The 21,537-nt window shown below is 33.2% G+C and overlaps 1 protein-coding gene across 3 annotated transcripts in view; it reads right to left on the bottom strand.

Annotated features, from left to right (window-relative positions):
- The window catches only part of LOC134530397 (neurofibromin), a 160,174-nt gene that overhangs the window by 3,543 nt on the left and 135,094 nt on the right, over positions 1–21,537 (bottom strand). For 2 of the 3 annotated variants that reach the window (XM_063365179.1, XM_063365181.1), the window contains 3 exons: positions 8,407–8,609; positions 8,085–8,271; positions 6,082–6,268 (listed from right to left, as the gene is read on the bottom strand). In XM_063365179.1, the coding sequence (XP_063221249.1) occupies positions 6,082–6,268; positions 8,085–8,271; positions 8,407–8,609 (577 nt within the window). Of the gene's footprint in view, positions 1–6,029; positions 6,269–8,084; positions 8,272–8,406; positions 8,610–21,537 lie in introns of all 3 variants that reach the window. The other variant, XM_063365180.1, reaches the window with a different exon arrangement.

The following is a 21,537-nucleotide window of genomic DNA, read 5'->3' as shown; positions in this document are numbered from 1 at the left end:
GTGGTAAAGGTAGCTGCAGTAAACATTCTGGAGAAAGCAGATGCTACATGTTCCCAAGCCATTCTTGAGTGTATTAATAAATACATTGTCAATTTCATGGACATTCAAGCAATTGTCACAGACTCAGCACGTTACATGACGAAATGTGTCACATCGTTGCAGGTCCTTTTTGGAGAGCACGTTGCCCATGTTCAATGCTGGGCCCACAAACTAGCTTTGGTAGGCAATTGCTTTTCCATTGGACTGAAAGAAGTAAATGAGGTTGTAGTAAAGGTGAAAACTGCGTTTCTTAATACACAGAAAAGGAAACATCATTATTTGCAGTATCTATCAGAACATACAACTAAAGCTGCAAATTTGTTTCCAATGCCAGTAACAACACGCTGGAACTCGTGGTTCAGAGCAGTGTTTTATTTGGCAGAATATTTGGTTGACATTGTTAATTTCTTCAAGCTAGATGAAATGAAGGCTATCAACAATAGTGGTATTCACTATGTAGCTGGTGTTTCAGAAAAAGATGTGGCAATTGTTCTTGTTCAGTGCATATTTGTGAAAACTCACGCAGCTGATATTGTAAGCCTTCTCACAAAGCTTGAAGGCTCGCAGTACCCGACAGCACATTCCCTTTACGGGTATTTGAGTGATTTACTGAAAGGCTTTGAGGGCACATCAAAAGGTGTATTTGAATCCCCTTTTGAAACTTTCATGTCAGAATCATCTCTTACGACAAGCGACAAAGCACAAGTGAAACATAAATGTCAAAACTCATCAGCTCTTGCAATGACCAAACTTCAAAGTCTGATGAACAGTGATCCAAGTGCACACATCTTCAAAGCCATTAGCAAGCTTTTTAGTCCCAAAAACATTTTGCTAAATGAAACAAAAAGTGTTTTGTCTGTTTTTGACAACATCCATGCATTTAATGGTGTGGACAATTCAGTTAGGTACAAAGGCTACGAATTCCTTAAAGAAGCTGTTCAGGATGCTGTCAAACATGAAAATGAACCGGATGTAGCAAAATTGCTGATGGCTTTGGGAGTGGAACATGAAGTATTCACAAAGGCAGCACTTAAGGCCATTTGGCTGCCCACCAACAATGTTGACAGCGAACGCCTTCTTAGTCACTACAATTTGGTGGTTACTGACAGGAGACAAAATTTAAAAGAAGAGAATATAGAAACATTTACCATGCTTTCATTTGATAGCTAATTTTGAGTGTTTGCAAGTAGATAAAACAATGACAATATTTACTTAGCTGGTGAAATGGTTGCATCTGTACTCTGTGTGCAGAGCTGCCAACCATTACGGATTTTCCGTAATTATTACGGATTTTAACCCCGAATTACGGAATTACGGAACATCGCTAGTTTATTACGGAAACGAGGCTTTGTGCTGCATGGTAACGGAAAAATTTACGTTTCTGCTGTGCGTGTTTCGTGAACGCTGTTTGAATACTTCGCTTGGTTGCTCAAATAACGGAACTAGTAAGTGTGCGCATGTACGATGTACTGTCGAAATAAGTAAATTAATTCTCGTGTTTTCAAATAATAATGGGATGGTATTACGTCCGTTGTACGATACAACTAGTACATATCCTCGGACTTATCGTTTGAAGGCTACTTACATCACGATAATTTTTGTACGGTACTTTGGCTAACCTGTGTTGTATTAATTTATTTCTTGAAAGCCATTTTTTTCATCATAGTGTTTTTGTCCGGTTTTTGTCGTGTCTACAGACGTGAAAATTTTTTTATTTTTTTCGATAGTGTTGTGTTCTTCAGTGCCGGTTGTAGAAATGAAGCGTGTGACAGAATAATGTGCATCTGTGGGAAAAAACACGCAAGACTTCAGAACTTTCCACTTAAATATTCAAAAGAATGGCCATGATTGTCGTTTTCAAATGTTTGAAACGCCACGGTTTTGTAATGTATGCGCGTGTGACTTTTCGATTGCACATGGTGAAAGGGATGACTGTAGACGGCATATTGAATCAAAGAAACATGCAGAACATTTTAAAGCCGTGACTAGCAATAAATCTATATCTTCGTTTTTTCGCTACATCTGAAGAAACGAAAGTAACGAACGCAGTTACTGTTTACAAGTCCTTGTGTTTGTCTTGTTTGTTTACATGACATTTCTTATCGAACCAGGATAAAAGAAGCAAATAAAAAGACAGTTGTTTTAAAGTTTAACTTTGAATACATTGAATTGAAGATTCAAAATATCCAGTAAAATTATTAATATTTCTTACATATTCAGATGATTGTATTGTTCAAATAGATTTTTTTATGTATTAATTTGCATTGTATTCATATTTTTATTTTTATTTTGCATATTATTGTCGTTGTTTTATCTTGTGAGTGTGTTATAATGCCCCAGGAAAAATTTATCGTGCATTATTTACGCGTACTTTTTTCATATACCTAATTGCCATTACTGATGGGTGTGATTTGAGGTTGGCAGCTCTGTGTGTGTGTTGTTTTATACTCATTGTTTTTAGTTTTGTGAATTCAACAGTTTTTCGAATGTAGTAATGATTTTTTATTGTATCAACTCTTCATCCTTAACGGAAAAAAAAGGTAAATACCATACAAAAATAACACCTATTTTCAATGAAAATAACACCTATTTCCAAGAAAAATAACACATATTTCTTAAAAAAATAAAACCTACATTTTCAGGTCTCTACTGATTACTGAAACATTTCATCAACATTAATCACTTTTTATTACTCGTATCACAAAACAAATACAGAAGTCTCAGCTTAGTAAACTAATGAAATCACAGTAAAATTGCTTTCCAAGTGAAAATTTAACACTTGGAAAAACAGTATTTTAGGTAGTTAAGCTGAATCTACGTGTTATTAACTCTCACAACACTACAGCAGAAATAATTGACTAATAATTTATATGTAATTATATTAAATTTTAATAAGACATCATCTTTGTTTAAGGCCAATAAAATCAAAATGTTCTAACTTAAATTAATATTTATGTTCTTTATGAGTCCAATATTTTTTTTCTAAGGGAAGAAAAGAATGGAAAATTGAAACTTTTAATTTAACTTCTTAAATGTATATGTTGTATCCATTCATTCATACAGAATGATCTTTAAAAAATGGGTAACTATTAAAATAATATTAATAGCCAATGCTTAAACAGCCTCAAAAAGTTTTATCAGAAGGCAGAAAGCATTAAGGAAGGCAAATTTCCAATAAGGAATAAGAGAATTGTTATTACCTAAAAATTGTTGAATCTAAGATGGCTTCTTTTGGCATATAATATATTCATCCCTTTAATTAAAGGACATATTTCAAAATCATAACTACATACTTCAAATTAGTTAAAATTCCACATATGATATAATGATTTGTTGTTTTCTTTTCATTTCAGTTTTGTAAAATGTTAAAGGGTTTCTCTTATTAATTAATTATCCCACATAGAATTTATACAAAAAAAATCTAATGCTTCACAAAACAATAAGGTGCTAATGTGAGATTATAATATATTTACATGTGATTCTAATATGTATCTGAGATAGAGCTTGAAAATAAATGGCTACTGACTCGAGAATTACGATAAATCCCTGTATTCTGTTAAATGGACTTACATTTATGTAACACCGACAATTACCATAATTATAAAAATTAAAAAAATAAATAAAAGAATAATATATTTTTCACTAATTTCTCAATGACTAATGAAGATTTTAGATATTAGTAATACCTATCCAGTTTCAACTCATAATTTAAACATTTCCAACCAGGTAAAATATTGAGTCACATATAAAAGAAAAAAACATGTAAATGAGATTTACTATCAATAGAAAAATTAATTATTAAGTGCAAATAAAAAAAAGCTAAGCCCAATGCAGCGTAAGAAACTTTATCTATAAAAGGTACTCTTAAAGGTGTGTAGATTAATACAGAATCAAATCTTCAAGTTTTGTATTAAGATAATATAAAACAAATTAAGTTTGGAAATACGTAATATCTGCAATAATATTTAAAATAGGTAGAATCAGTTAAAATTGGATAGCTAATACCAACTGAGCAATTATAACAACACTTCAAAAAATTTCCTTTACCATAATTTTACCTACTGTTTGGAGCTGAGAACATGCACATGAAAGGATATTACTGTATCATTTTAAATTCTACACCATTTTATTGTCATTGGACGATACCTACGATGCTATTAGATTATTATTCTCAGGTAGGAGTGTCAAACTGTCTAAGAAGTGATGATTCGTCGAAATCGATATTTGCTGCAGAGTTGACATACAAACGCGTAATCTGTAGCTGTAGATAATACTTGCAGAGCAGTAACACAATGTAGAGATTGTAGCTGCAGAAAGTCTTTGCAGAGCAACAACACAAATTAGAGATGTAACTGCAGAAATTCTTTGTAGTACAGTTACACAACGTAGAGATTGTAGCCGTAAAAAGTCTTTGTAGAACCATTATTCTCGACGACAGCAATTGAAACCTATGTTCTATACTATCAGTTCATAGAAGGAAGTATGACTACAAAGTGTTTTGTATTAATAATTCTCAAAGTTATATCAATTCTTTTTAATATAATATTGATTATAAAAATTATTAAACACTAACTTCTTTATATAACTCTATAAGTTCAAATTGTCTTGCGTGGTATCACTTTCAAATTCAATATGAACTTCCTTTCCACAAGACTTATCAGAACATTCTAATTAAAAAATTTTCTAGCACCTCTTAAATTTCTTCAATCAACAATATTGTCTTTTTCATACAGCAAATATTGAATTTTCAAATAAATGGCACAAAATGTTTTTCCTTTTATTTTTCCCACATGGATATGACTACAAATATTGCATTGAGCAGGATGATTTAGAATAGATTGATTAAAACTTTACTAAAATGAAGTGTTACTCTATGAACTGGCCTAAACAATAATAGGTATATATTCAAATTTTGTGGAATGTATCTCTACAATGTTATAATTTACAAAAAAAATATGTATAAAAATTTACTTATAGCTTTTTGAATTTAATATTTATATAAAAATTTTTGACTACTTACCTTAAAACAAATATTGGGAATTTAAGTTTAACATTTTTTTATATTCCAAATGAACAAAGAACAATCTAAATCAAAAGGTAAACGTCTAAACAAATATTTTATGTTTTATTTTCATGGAAGTTTCAAGCAGTTTGTTTCTGAATCAAATATACACAAATATTTGCATTTGCGAATATTTGCTTTGAAGGAAAAAAAAAAAAATTATGTCTAATGCAGTTATCTCCAACCTCATAGTTTGCTCACAAAAAGCTTAATGATATGGTTTCTATTAAGAAATGACACACTTAATTTTAATAAAATTAATGTATCTTTTAATCATGACAATTGGTAGATGTCTTCAACTTAAGGTTCAGAGATAGGAAACAAAAGATGGCATCTTTGTTTCATCAGTGTTAAGCCATAACAATTTTTCATTGATAAATTTTCGGAGTTTTGCTATGTTAAAGCATAGAATTTTAATCTAATGGAATGCCTGATGATTGTAACTGGATGCTAAAAAAAGATAGTACTGTCATTTAGTACTGAATTCACTTTTGGAAATTACTATAACTGTAATAATATTGACAATAGACACTACGTTGTGATCTGATAATCACTTGGTTTATGTTCTCTACCTTATATAAGTAAAATCTTCAACATTTAACTTTAAAAAATGGTTATGACAAAAACTGTTGAAACCAAAACATTCTATTAGTGTACATCTTAGTCCAAGGACACACATAAAGCACCATATTAGTCAAAATATATTTTTTATCATTATTATAGGCACTGAAAGTGTTACACAATAGTTTGCTAACATGTTGTGTTGGTAGTTTAAACAGGAAATGTTGAGCAATATTGCAGAGGTATACACACACACAGAGGATGCTTGGATGAAAGCGGGTAGGCGAGCGTCCCTTCACCTGAACGGTTAGTCAAGCGTTTCCCCCGACTACAGCTAGGTCGTACAACAGGCAAGTCTCATACGTACCTACGGCACTACGTGGAGGACGTGAACCTAGGTCGAGAGTCAATAGCAATACCTTTCTCGGTGGGCGAGCCGAGAGTGAGACTAGACATGGAGGAGCTGAGGTTCATGTTGCTGGACACGCTGAGCATGGAGGGGTAGGGAGCGATCTCCGCCTCCCCCTCCTCGATGGGCAGGCAGGTCTCCACCATGGCCTCCAGGCAGTTCACGAACAGCTCTGCACTCTCCGCCGTGCAGTTGGCCTGCAAGTCACCCACACCCCGTGGACCACGCTGCTTCTGCCGGTGGGAGGGACACAGTACCTCTTTATTACAGAGTCACCGACCAGTGCAACAGCTGGTTCGACTGGCACGACTGTATAGTCTTAGAAATATTAATAAAAAAATGTTAATATACCATTCAAAAATTACACATAAAACTGCACATAAAAATGACTTTTAAAATATGTTAATAAGTAAATTTAATTCTAAAAGAAGTACATTATAATACAAAAAAAAAAAAAATCTATCTGAAAAGTAAAATAAAATAGTTTTGAACATCATGGGTGTATAGTAGATCTGTACTAATTTTCCAAATTTCGAACACAAATACAAATAGTTTATTATTCATAGTCGATTTGACAAGATTATTACTGAATGTGGAGTGAGATAACAAATAAAAACGTTTATAGCTAAATATTGTAGATTTATTTTTTCTTTACCAGACTAATTTTTCCACTGGCTTTTCTAAATAAAAATAATGAAATATCAGACTATTATCAAAATATTCAAGTCAATAAAATACAAATACAAAACTAGGTCACTATGACCTTGAACTTACTTAACCATCTGATATAGGTACTCATCACTGCAGGAAAAAAAAAAACTTCTCAAAATATCAAGAATAATGGTGGAAGTCAGTGGCCCGCAATGCCACAACTATGCACCAAAATGGCAGCATACTTACTATATGTATTTATTATGAAACAGACATTGGAACCCAAAAAATACATTAATAATATAAATTTGTATTTCAGAGAAAATTATCAGAAAATGTGTTTATAATATTGATTAGCAGAAAATGTGTTTATAATATTGATGAAGCAAAATACTGTTCACTGGGTTGCCGTTATATTGAAAACGCCTAAATGATATAAATGCTCACTTAATCTTATGGCAAATAAAGTAAATTAAACTAAGTGTAAGATTTGTTAGGTTATGTTACCTGCATAATTTTTTTTTTAAAGTTTAATAGTTTTAAAAAGCGTTTTATGTTTTATTATTGTCGCTGACTTCAACTAAATAAATTTTTCACTTCAGTATTAATTGCATAATTTGCCAGAAAGCACTAGGTACTCTCCATGTTTTCCACATCTACGTTTTACATGACGTGAAAAAATTTCTAATTCTCATTCTTAATATTCAAATTTAATATTCATATTTGAGAATAATTTGGTGTTTGTATTCAATCTGCACTAAAAAAACTGATATTTGCATACACCTAGTGAATGGCCATCACGTGCATTAGAAGTAAACTGCACAGACTGCTTGTAGTTGTAAGTTGGCTCACTGATGATTTTGTCAAGTACGTAACTTGATATCTAAAATATAATTCACAAATTTGAGATTCGAGAGGGCTTTAGTGTTAATGCTAGTCAATACAATTGCAGGTTGTACGTAAGATGTTTTTTAAAATTTCAATAAACCTGAAAATTTAGTTTCCAGTAATGCTGGGACGCTTCAGATTAATGTGTGTAATGTGCAATCAACTCTCCGCAGCTACAAGGCCTTGCCACAACAAATTGATCGGAGTCACCGTAAAATGTAAGAGGAACAAACACGGAGCCAAATGGAAATACAGTCACGCCACTCTCTTCCCGATCGTCACACTTTGCCTAATGCTCCGAGCGTTACACTTTATTATGCTCCGATATCATCGCCTGACTTTCCCATCTGGCTGTGAAGGAAGTTTCACTTCAAAACAGCCTTAACTGAGTCATGAACAATAACGCACACGCCAATGAAGGAAAGTGAAAGGACAATGATGGGGTAACAACGCAGCCGGCCGGGCGAGGCTGACCTTGGTGAAGGGGCCCGCGAACCTCCACAACCCCCCGAAGCCGCAGCTCTGCAGGTAGTGCAGCTGCTGCTGGCTCGCGTCTTCCGAGGCTATCATGTTCTGGATGATGCTCTGGACCGCGCTCAGGATCACCTGGTCGTGGCAGATGGAGAGCACGCTCGTGATCTTCGCGTCCAGCAGGCTATGGCTGTGGGGGGAAAGACAAGCATGCCAAACTTACTATTTGCACATTACCTTACAAGATTTCACGTTCAGATTGTTTCGGTAAATTGACCTACGAGAAACTGTAACAGTGCAGACACACACGAGTAGAGGCGCTTACATGACCGGGAAGACTCGGGGGAAGACCACGGACGCCTCCGCCAGGTACTGGTACAGGATGCGCGTCTCCCCCTCGTCCGTGTTGTACTTGACGAGCGTGGCGAGCACCGTCATGACGAGCGCCTGGGTCGAGAAGTCCGTCAGCACCTCGGGGTCCAGCAGGACGTTGTTCTCGTTGGACACAGACACCCGTGCGCTGCGGTCCTGCACACAGACACCCTTGGTCGTGAGGGCAAAGCTTTCCGTCTTGCGCGGCCCGCTGTGACGGCACTCACAGAAATGTAACAGTAGAATGAAATGTGTATCACTACTTGAAAACATGTGTTCTAGTTCTACTTTAGACTCCTTACTGTGAGGTTACAGATCTTTTCTTATACAAAGACTCAAAGCCAAGGTTAAGTTATTAAGAGTTGTAAACAATCAAAAGCGCGCGCGCGATGCCCCCCCCCCCCCCCCCCCTACTCAAACACCGTACAAACACACACCCGCGCATGTATACACACACACACACACACACAAAAAAAAAAAGCAGAACTAAATGAATTGTAAGAAATCATGAAACTTCTAGACATTAAAGCTTAAGGTTGCATTCCTGTCTTTTCATGATGACATCATGCTGAATATATGTACATCTTAACAGAGATCAAGCCAGGTGCCACAACGACGTAAACATATATCAAACTAAAACTTCAACACTGCATAAGTGAATCTTCTGATTTGTAACAGCACTAAAACTAAAAAATTTACAAAAATCCCTTCAATTAATTCTTATACAAAATAATATTGAAATAATAGGTAGGGCCAAGAGTTTTCTTTAGTTTTAAGTTTTATAAAGTGGACAAGACTTTCAGATCACATGATGAAAATTTATGAAATAGGTGACAATAAATAAAACTGTTATAAAATATTAAATTACACTAATGTGTCCAATGATTAAAAGGAACGCAAACTCAGACAATGGTAGCAAAACGCCAGGAACATTCTCTTTACATATTAGTGGAAAACATACGTATAGAACACAGGAGAAAAATTTCTAATCTCTTTAATTTTAGAATAAAAAATGTAATTCTAAAAAAAAATATTTTAATAATTTTCAAATACATAAAATAATCGTATCTACTCAATACAAATATTTTACTGAAAAAAGTTTAAATTTTTAAATTTTGAATTTTAACTTGACACGAATGCACTAGACTGAAAGTGAAATGATCCAGAAAAATGCAGTGGATGTAATAGAGGTTCGAGCTGGAAAGAGGCAACCTTTGTGTACAAAGAACACAGCGATCTGCTCACCATATAAATGATGGCACTAAGTTACAGATAATTCAAGTCAACTGATTTGCTAAAATAAATTATTACTAGAAGGGCAAAGTCCAGGCAGACAAAAATACTTTTTAAGATATGCCAGTGTAGTATTAAAATTGAATCAACACTAGTGCTGCCTGGCAGCAAGCACCTGAACCAAAATGGTGGCAGTGACATGACATGCTTGTCGACAGCTGACAATCGCTACAGACGAAACTAGGGGCGGGGAAGGTGGCTAGGAAGGCGTAACATAATTTCTTTCTGGTACACATTCTGGCATACAATAAGTTCTCCCTTAATCACCATATGTGTACAATAATTTTGCCAATTTCCATACCATAATAATAGTAGCTAGTTCTGGAGTTCCACAAGAAGGAAATTTATTGCCTTTATTATTTAATATTTTTATTTATGACATTTTAAAAGTTTTAAACCCCTCTCATGGTTTATTGTTTGCAGATGTCAAAATGATTTGTGTGCAATTGCTGAATGGTGCAAATTAAATCTAATTAAATTGGAAACCTACTATGATAACCTTCACGAGAAAATTTCACGCAGTTAAAATTAATTATTATTTAGAAAATCTGACATTTGTCAAGAGCAAATTGGTCAAAGATTTAGGCCTCTCACTTGATACAAAATTATCACATTGAATCCATTATAACTAAAGCTAATAGAACAACTGCCCTTATTAAATAAATTACTTATTATGCCTCTGATAAAGACTCAATTATATGTCTTTATATTTCCTTTGTAAGATCCAAATTAGAATACAATTCCACTATTTGGAACAATCTAAACAATTCTAACAGTAACAAAATCAATAAAATACTAACTAAATTGATAGATATTATAAACCATAAAATAACAAATCGCAATATTGATTTACACTCCTTTCTAGGCTCCTTATTAATAAGAAGGAATATTTTAGATGCAAATTTATAAGCAAATGCTTAAAACACAAACTGAATTGTAATTATTTAATTTAAAATACTGGTAATTAATATTCCTACATTTAATATATGCTATAACCTTGGTACCATTATAAAAAGGACATGTTATATAAACTAATTAATAATTTTAATAGTATTTTGCCATTATTAGAAAAAAATAGTGTTTGGTCCTTACTCAATTATAATATTCATCTTTAGAGATTAAACTACAGAGATTGATCTTCAATTCTAACTATAAAAAAATGTATCATTATTAATTAAATTACATCTAGTTAAGTAATAATTTCAGTCAATATATGTCACATTTTTTCTTCTAAACTGTATATTTTTTTAAATTTTATGTGTACTGTCCAGCAGTTGTCTCTTGTCATTTAAATTGTAGTACTGTATTTCATATAGATTTTAATTCAATACTTTATGTTGTTTGTCTGCGTGTTATTTTTTATGTATTTCTTGTTTTGTTATTTTCTTTCCTGTCTTTGTTTTTGTGTGGTTTATGTATGGTGCCTTCCATTTTGGCATTTCAGCAGTTGGTGGACATGTAACAAGTAGATAGATAGATAAAAAATAAAATAAATAAATAATGTATGTACCGTAAAAGTTTCTTCAGAGCCTGGCTCTCCCCCCAGTATTATTTTGATTGGGCAGTGCGGCTCATTGATAATGAGGTCATTAGAGAAGAACACACCACCAACACATCACAGGGAAGTTGGGACATAACTGGCCATGACTCATGCACCATCCCAGCAGTAGCCTGGAGTGATTTCAGGAACTGCGATGCCAGAATCAGGATGGACTGGGAGTCGAACCCAGGTCCTATTGAATGCGAGTCACTCAGAAGAATGAATAGTGTTATAAGAGGTGCTTGCAGTTTTTTTTTAAAATTTCAATTTGAGAAGTGCACAGTTAAAAATAACACATTCATTACAAAGCCAAAATAAAACAAGCTAAAAAAGCAATTACAAATTAATATATGCTAAGAAAATTAAAAAACTCTTCACAGGAGAACCGTGGGATGTTGATCAAGTTAAAAAGGAATGGCTCACTAATATTGCAGTTCAAAAACAAAACTGTACAATCATAACCAAAATACATACTGCAAAAACTGAGTGAACAGCTGTTGGATTCAACTCCATCCCCAGGAGAAAGCCGAAGCACATCAGATAGAACAAAAGTGCAGCAGGGCTGGCACTTCCTACGACACTCGAGAGGAATGTGAGTGGCTGGGGTTCTCTATGGATCAGGCCAGTGTCAGTCAGTGATGTATGAGCTCACAGCTCCACATCATCACGACAGTACACCAGGTAAGAGGACGTCTCCAGTCTGATGATGTATTCTTCAGCAAACACTTCACTAGCGTCGCGAGCGCAACGCATGGAAACACTTTAAGGCTCCGAGCCTCTTTTGCTGCTGCGTCTACTGCCTCATCGCAAGCATTTCCCCGGTACATCTTGGCAACCACTGGAAAATTAATCTCAAATCTTTTCTATCAGCATCCAAACACACTCAGAATGCCACAGAAAAGATCTGTGCATTATGCTAACTCCCCAAGATAAAGTAGTATTACAACAAGGAGTGTCCACCATGGCTATTCATGGCTAGATGGTGACAAATCTATTTGTAACATCATAGAAATGCACAAAAAATGATGAATGCGGTCTATTTGCTCTTAGATTGCAATACATAAAGTATCATAATGTGGATATGCAATTAGCTGTGATAGAGACATAAAGGCATAACTGTCAGAACATTCATTCACACGGCCACAGGACTTGTGTAGAACATTACCGGTTCAATGTGGATGAAACCAACTTCATGAAGGTATGTAATTTTTACTTAGAAATCATCTGGAAAGGTACGTAGTATTTAAAATTATAAGTTTTCAGAATTACAGTTACAACTTACCAAGCGTTAGGTAAATTCCAGGAGTTTCAATAGCTTAAACTGAAGAAATATTTTACTTTTTTCCCTTTCATTCACTGTCATATTATTTTCACATTCATACAAAATTCGAGGTAGTCTTATATTTGAGATTTTTATATATTTGAATTAATGTTAGATTTAAAAAAAATTGAATAATTTAATGGATAAAATATTTAAGGGTATCATAAATTCAATACAGTCTTATTAGAGGTCACTATAAATTCAGAGGGATGAAGAACGTTTGTTAGTTTCTGGTTAACAAAATAAATGATGGTATTAAAAACTGACTTCACTCACCATATGAGGTCAGGTAAAGTTAGTTGTAAAAGAACTTCACTTACTTCCAATGCCTCTGAATAATGGCTTTAGATTGTTATCTGACTACATTACTTTGAAAGAGTAAGTGCAACATCCACCTGTAGAGAGTAGAACTTTAGACACAACTGCCCTGACACTGGAGACTGACTCTACTGACTGCACTGCAGACATATTACATGCAGTTGAGATACAGATTACACTGTGATTGCTAAGTTTAATGCAATATAGTTATGAAATACACTTTAATGATTTCATGTTAGTTAAGACACCGTTTTATTAAGCAGTCAAATTTTTCTTCGTTTTTTTGCAATAAATAAAAAAACAAAACATTTTTTTTATTCATGAAGTCCGACATATTGTAAATTCGCAGTAGGCAGAGGCAGATTCAAGGAGTGGAAAAGGGGAGAAATTTCCACCCCTAAGAGCATTGCAAAAAAAAAAAAAAAAATGGAATGCTGTTTATTAATACCAACACTTATACATTTACCAAGGGGAAAATTTTTTCATATCATTAATGAAAAATTTACCTGTGCCATTTTCAAAGAATTTACCAACCTGAAGTTGGCAACACTGCTTGGTAACCTTACTGTATATGGTGGAGTATATCTTTAATGGGAAATTTATGCTTATTTCGAGGAATTTCTCAATATGAAGTTGGCGACACTGCTTGGTAATTGTAGTGTCCGAGATAGTTTCACGCACTAAAAAAGTAAACAAGCAGCATGACCATGGTAGCGAGTGCTGTTTCGATAAACCATGCTTTTTGTGAGCTGTTTGATGCAAGAATTACTACAGGATGGTTTTAAATATGAAAGAAACTTGACATTACACTCTTAATAATACATAGTCTCCTTCCTAGATTCAAATATTCTCGGTAGCGCAGTGGCAGGGCGCGGTTGTGAGATTTAAGGGAGAATTTTTGACGTGATTCAATCCTCGTCACTAGTAAGTTTTCACTTTTTTTTTAAACAGATTACTGAACTATATAAATTTGGCTTTAAGCAAATATGTATTATTGCATTTTCTTTGTGTATGCATATCTAATTGCTATACTAATATTATTAAATACATAGCTCAGTCCACTGGCTCAATTATTTCATTATTCCATTTTCATACATTTTACAGGAATCACGAAAAATGTTTTACAGCCATCTATCATGGTTTAGAATGTTAATTAAATTTTATTGGGAAGGAGGCAGGTTAACAAGCATTTAAGACATACTTTGAGTATTTTAGTATTTCTAGGTTAATTAGATTTTTTTTTTAATAATTCTGTTTTGAAGCAATCCAGGTGAATATAATAATTTTTTTTTGACGAAGAAGGTGAAATTACACTCAGTTTATTTGCCCAAGACCTTTTTAATGCCCCAAGTATTGCATTCTACTTTATCTGTATTGCTTTTAAAAATTATGAAATTAGCTTTCTAATATGATTTAATTTTTTAGGTTAGTAATTTTGAATTATGTTTATCATATTGGTATCATCAATATTGTTCTATGTTTTAGGAAATCCCTGACTTCCATAAATGGTAAACTTTTTTGTGATCCCCCCCCCCCCCCCCCCCCCCCTCATGAATCACCATTAGGTATATTGCTAGAGACGTGTCTTTTATTCTTCTTAAATTCTAAGATGATCACAAGAACATGTTGTGCTTCTGGGAAACACTATGTTAAGCTTTGTAACAGTAAATCATGAACCAATGCCAATATGTATATTTATGCTCTGTAACTTGACACATATTTTTGTAGCTCCAAAAGAAAAGGTGTATTTTTTCCCCACATGGAAGATCTAATAGATACTAACAACAGAAGAGGATAATATGCATGGAATATGCTTGGAAATGTTCTGAAAAAAAAACTAACAAATTTTTTCGGAACTTATTGTCAAATTATTACTGATTATAAGGGAGTGTACTGAATGAAGTTCAGGCCCCACACTTGGAACACAGTTACAAAGTAAGTGTGTATGTACTTTTCAAAAGAGTCGCAAAAAATTACATAGAACTAGCTTCATAGTTTTATTTGGCTTTTTAAATAATGCACTGTGCTTTTACAAGGTTCTTACTAGAACACCTTGGCACTTCTCATCCCACCAAGAGATGCAAAAGTGATTACAGGACATAATTTAAGCAGTAAACACTATGATGTACTGGAACACACCACTACTACATTCATACCACGGAATGCTCCATTACTACGTACATATCATGGAACGCTGCACTAGTACACATACAGCATGAAACACTTTGCTTGAAGTGGAAAACCATCTAAATATTTATTTTTACAAATAAATATTAAAGTGGTAATGGTATGTAATTTGGTAAACAAAAATCTTGCAAAATGGTCACAATCACAGATCAGGGAACGCTGACACATCAAATGAATTAACCCAAATTTTACAAGCAGATCGGCACCTCACAGCCATTGTTGAGTATGTTACATTGAAAATAAAAAAAATGCAAATAAGGCTGCTTACATGCACAAGATGATCTACATAACACATAACTACAATTACTTTTGACGTGACAACGTCTAATAATTCGATGAACGCCGGCTGCACGCACGAAAAAGTATCACACTACAGATGTACGGATGTGTCCTGTTTGCTCATTGTACGCATGCGTGGCATATCTCTTCCACTCGATTGGAACAACCAGCGATTTGACTTTTCAATCATATTTTCGTCGTTTGAATTATAAATATATTATGTAATTTAACGATCGTCCACCGATTTTCAGCACAATCGGTACGGTTATTTAAAAGTAATGTTGTAATTCAAAAACGTGTTGAACCAACAATGGTGTTATACAGTTACACATAATAATTCAAATTACACCCGGGATCTTTTGCACAATGTTTTAAAAAATATTGTAACACATTATAAATAAGTTTGGTGTATTTGGGATGCGTATTTGTTATAAAATCGTGCAATAAACAACGAAATAATATTATTCCCCTACCGTGAACAAAATTTTTATAAATATGTATATACCATCTGAAACTATTACTTTTCAAGTATAGCCTCGTGGCCGTTTGGTTAAAATCGCTAACTTCCAATTCAAAGGTTGTCGGTTCGAATCCCGGCAGCTGTAAATGTTTTAAGTACTTGTAAAAATAAATATGGCGCACGCAACATTTCAAAAGTAATAAATATATTTGAATTAATGAATGCAAATAAAAGTAAATTTATTAATTAAATTGTACATTTCATTTCACTACTTTGTATCCATACAAAATAGTGATAATTCAATAAAATGATTCAATTTTATTCATAAAAGTATGCAGAGGTAGATTTTATCATACAAAAGATAGTAAAAAAATAAAAATATTTCTTCCTCAAAGAATATAATATTTTTAATGCCTAAATGGTTTGGTTACGGCTCAGTCTCAGGCCGAATATATTTCTTTTTCTTCTGGATCAATCATTTCATCAATGTTTTGTTATGACGTCACGTTAAACTATTGTCGGTAAACCGACTTTACAGACAACCAATTTTTTTCTTAAGAAACTTTGTTTTTACATTTAAAATCGAGTAGGATCTCAACTCCGAAGTTACAGGTACAAAAAAAATACTGGATGGTTGCTACGACTACATGGTAATATAAAACATAATTAATTACAATCCATATAGACAAGAAAATTATAATGTTAAGCACAAAAACCCAAAACAATTAAGTCTCTCTCCTGACACTAAACTAAAACATTTAAACAATAAGAATACCTACATCATTTATATGCTGACCACATTTTCCTGCCCTCTAACATATTAAGGCTATTTTGAAATTAATTATCATTGACACAAGTAAGAGGGAGTGGGAAATGAACAGACACCAACAAGATGTGGGTCTTTGGTTCTCACAATAATTGAGAAAGCTTGTTCTCACGAGGACAGAGCACTGGAACATATTCCAGTGTTGCACTGCCAGTCCTCTATGCACTCAAGCATCAATAAAATGTAAATTAAAAACAGAACATAATATGTTCACCTAACTTAGTGCAGTGTAACATATCATGCTTCACACGAAAATTAACATGCATGTGCTATTGACTGACACATTACACACATGTGAGTACACCACCAACCTTTAAACCTTCTGAACAAAATATATTTGTGACATGCAAAAATAAGACAAGAGTTGAAAAAACTGTAGTGCAATCAATCAAAGTGAATTGGTTTTCCTTGATGGCCTTCTTGAACTGCATTATTATGTAAATACATAAAATATAATATATATTTTAACACACATGCTAAAGAAGAGCAGACATCAGTCACATTACATAATTAGCCTTCGTGATACATTAGTGGCTGGGCATTTATGTACAATGTATGGATGGGCCAATGAAATCTCCAGTATTCGAAAGACTAAATATATGAGGAAAAAACTTTGAAGAAAATACTTGAAGAAGAGAAATTCAGAAATTTAAACTTTAGCACCTGAGTAGTTAAAAAGGACTACATTATTAATCTCTCAAGAAGTTACCAAAGAAATGTTTGTACCTTCCACCAGCTGCAATACTCTGAAATTGTTTGTTTAGCACTTCAGGGAATATTTTGGACACAAGAAAAATTGTTTATATCCTTAACATATAAATATTATGAATGGACCCAGTCAAATCCTTGAACTGCTTGTATCTGAAAGATATGAGATTCAAGGAATAAGATTCTAAGAAAAATATTGGAGGAGATTTAGTAAAATTCAAAAATTCAACATGGAAAAGTCTTAAGTTTACTAACTCTATTTTTTCTTCCTTCATACCTATTCTATTATCATTCCCCAAGCTATTGTACATTTGATATGTAATTACATAATAAAATTATATGTTAATTATCTGTAAACTTAGTGAAACAAACAATAAAAAGTTGAATGTTCAACACCATTGTTAAACATATTTTTTACCTTTTGTAGATTATTTTATTTTTGACTTTTGACACCTAGATATGGATTCGAGTTTTAAGGTACTCCTTGGGATTCAAATTCAAGATTAGGATTAAAGAAAAGTGGAATTTGATCCATCACTAATGATAAGTACCGTATTCAAGTTCAGAATACCACATGGTGTCAGGAGATGAAATTACAATTAGGTCGGGATCATTGTCATTTTCACTTATCAATTTAAATGTAAAAAGAAAAAAGTATAAGAATGGCATATACATTTTTACATTTATCTCCGTAACAAAAAATTTAAGTTTACTTACAGGAAAGCTTGTCAATGCCAAGTTTTTTTATGTTTTATATTATACAATTTCTACATATCTCTGGTCTTATCACAGCTGGGAAGACGAAATGTCTACTTGTACTGTATAGTGCTAATTGATGACCTCCTGCCAGTGATGATATTTTAGTTTACATATCTCAGGTTTTCAAAGTTTGTGATATGAATTAGAGGACACTGGATAACTTTATATTATGTCTTACCAATTTAAAGAAAGATATAGGGTTATATAGGAGGGTTTATATCCAACTCTAGGCTCTTATTCAACCAAGTGACTAAGTTATGGCCTCAAAAGTTTCAAGATTTGAGTCTGGATTTATAAAGTTCAAATACATTAACACAAAATCACATTCTGTGAGTATGTAACCAAAACCTAAATTCTTAAATTTAACCTTTTTGAACTTGCCTAAGAAATAAATGTTTTAACTGCAGATATTGTCAATATTTTAAACACTTTACAAATCAAACAATTTCAGGTATTTGTGCTGGAATAAATAAAACACTTTTGTCATCAATTACTAATTCAAGAGTTATGACCATTCCTTGTTTTTTTTGTTTTTTAAATAACTCAAACTCACAAACACCATTTGTAATAGCTGACTAATACTACAAAAATCCTTGTAACATACATAACAAAAAAAATTTTCAAACTAAAACCTATCTATTTTTCAATATTTTTCACTCTTTAACAACTAACTTGAAGAATCATAATAGTAACATAAATATAAAAAAAGTTCATGCTTACGTACGTTTTACTTCTTACATTAAGGTATCATAATCCCACATATCTCTCTAAAAACCCACATATTAAAAAGCATGAGGAAAAAACACTTTTTTTTTAGCAAGACTATATAACATATAAATAAAAAAAAAAGATTGGCTTCAAGTTTTTTTCTGACATTTGTTACATGAGAATTTCACAATTAATACTGCCATATTACTATACACATGAACAATAATGTACTTAGTAAAATTACCTTTGCAACTGTAACAAACTAGAAGCATGCTTTACATTTGCCTTTATATAAAAAAAATATAAAAAAATCTGAGTGCAGTATTTGTAAATTTCAAAGAAAAAAATTATACAAATATAGGTATTGTAATACTACGGTATTATTAGACTAACTGAAACTGTTTGTTATTGTTTTACGTTCGAGGTTAATACCGCTTCCCGGACTTTCGGCAGTGTTTTGTTTTGTTTTGCTTCTCGCATGGCGGCACGCGCAGCTCGTGCTGCGTCGTCATGACAACTGCTGATATAAATAATCGCGCGGCTTTTGGAACAGCTTCAACGAGCCTATGCTTGTGTAATAGTGACATTTTATTGGCCTAGGGCAAAAGGACGCTAACGTGTCGCGGCCGTGATTGGCCTATTTCAAGTAAAAATTTAATTAGGCAAGAGAGAAGGAAAAAAAGAGTGGAAAATGACACCATTTAGTGCGTGGTGAAGTTTATTCCCTCGGGGAATATTTATACGTGGCGAGGCTAATTTCGGCGTTATTATTGTGAAAATTACGTCTGCATACAGGGCAATAGTCAGCGACGCCCTGATATTGAATGCAGAGGGATTGCATTCAATTTACGTGAGTGACGACGTATTTTCTGAATGATCTTAATCGTCCAGAGATAAGGTATGGCCTGCATCGTCTTTGTATTGGGACGCTAACGTAATTTTTACCGTCGACTTAATTGAACAGTATTAGGACAAACTTTAAATTATTATCAAATTACGTGATCATTGATTTTCGGCAAATATCGGCAATTGATTGACAATCCACAATTTGCTCACACACAAGTTCAGAGGTCCAGAAGCTAGGAATTTCATGCTCGAGCAAGCCGGAGCAAACCCCAAAACTTTTTACTTTGTGAACACTTTCAGGAACTTAAATACTTTTATTTTATTTTGTTTAAGAGTCAGGTTATCTATGACATCCCATAAACTGGACTCATTTAGTTATTTAACATTTGTTGGTTTTGTTGATTCCATGACTCGAGGTTTTTCATGCTATGGTTAATGCAATAAAAATAATTATTGAGAGTATTATTTTATTGTCACATGTTGAATACCTCTGGCGCCCTGTTATTAAATCCTGCAATAGAGTTCATGAGTAATTTTAAAAGAAAATATTAATTTCTTCAAGTACACGTTTGTGTACAGTATGCACACTATCTTAAAAATTTGTATGTCGTAACAAACATCCGCAAATCTGCAGAAACCAGAAAAAACTTATGTCTGCAATTACTAATATTACAGATAATAATTTAAAAAAACTTTCATTAAAAAATTATATGGCACTAAAATTTTAATTAATTACCTATCTCATTGGTGCTTTATTTGGACTTCTGTGAATTTTGTTTTAAAATTTTAAAAGAATGAGCTATTCAGCAAAACAGTATTTTGAAAACTAATGTGCATTTACATTTATGGGCTATTCCTACTACATGCAGTCATTAAAATCTTTATGAAAAAAAAATTCAAACATTTAACATTCACACATGCTATACAGCATAGGAAATGCTTCAGATCAATTAAAAACTTTAGAATATATTTCTATTACGAAAGTTATCATAGAAAATATTTGTGTATCCGATAGTAGTAAAATGTCAATTCATTTAACAATTGTACATCGAGGAAATGATAAAAAAATAAATAAAAAGCTGCTCAGAAAAAAAAATTTCTTTAATAATGCCACTCTGCAATAAACAACATGAAAGTATTTTGCTAATTTTGCTAACATGTAATTAAACTTTTAGCATTGAGGTAGCAAATTCAGAAATAGTATTGTCACTCACCACAAAAACAACTGAATCTGACTGACATCCTTAAGATGCGATCACCAAACTTAGAACTTTATTATAAACTTTTTTGGTTGACTACATTCAAATCTTTTGAAAATTTTGGTGCTGCATCACTTATTCCAAGAACACTAATGAACTTAGGAAATGATACATGTGATCAATGCAAAAAGTTGTACTTTTGGATCGGAGATAAACTTAGGTGAGGAAGGGGGTTACCTAATGATTGTAGACAGGGCTAGTACACTCCAACTACAAAACTTTCCAACACATGATGAAATTGTCGATGGATTTGTTAACTCGGATTATCAGTCTCCGACCAGAACAGCTGTTTAGCAGAGATAAAACAGTGCGCAAGAATTGTCCACACTGCAGAGGCTAAGTTTTGAAGACATGGTCTGACAAGCATATTAAAAAAATACAGAACTTATGATCATGTTGGTATTCAGCATTTTGAACTATAGACGATGAAGGTATCGGAAATAAACTGAATGGACTTCTTTGAAATGTAGTGCTAGCAACGAATGCTACACATTATTTGGACAGCCAGAAGAACTAATGTCTCAAATTAAATTAACTAAATATTCAACTTAAACCATCCACAATTCGATGACACCACACC

Source organism: Bacillus rossius, chromosome 3, assembly GCF_032445375.1.
Source record: "Bacillus rossius redtenbacheri isolate Brsri chromosome 3, Brsri_v3, whole genome shotgun sequence".
Classification (NCBI taxonomy): domain Eukaryota; kingdom Metazoa; phylum Arthropoda; class Insecta; order Phasmatodea; family Bacillidae; genus Bacillus; species Bacillus rossius.
Note: the sequence above shows the minus strand (reverse complement) of the source record. Positions and strands in the feature narration are given on the sequence as shown.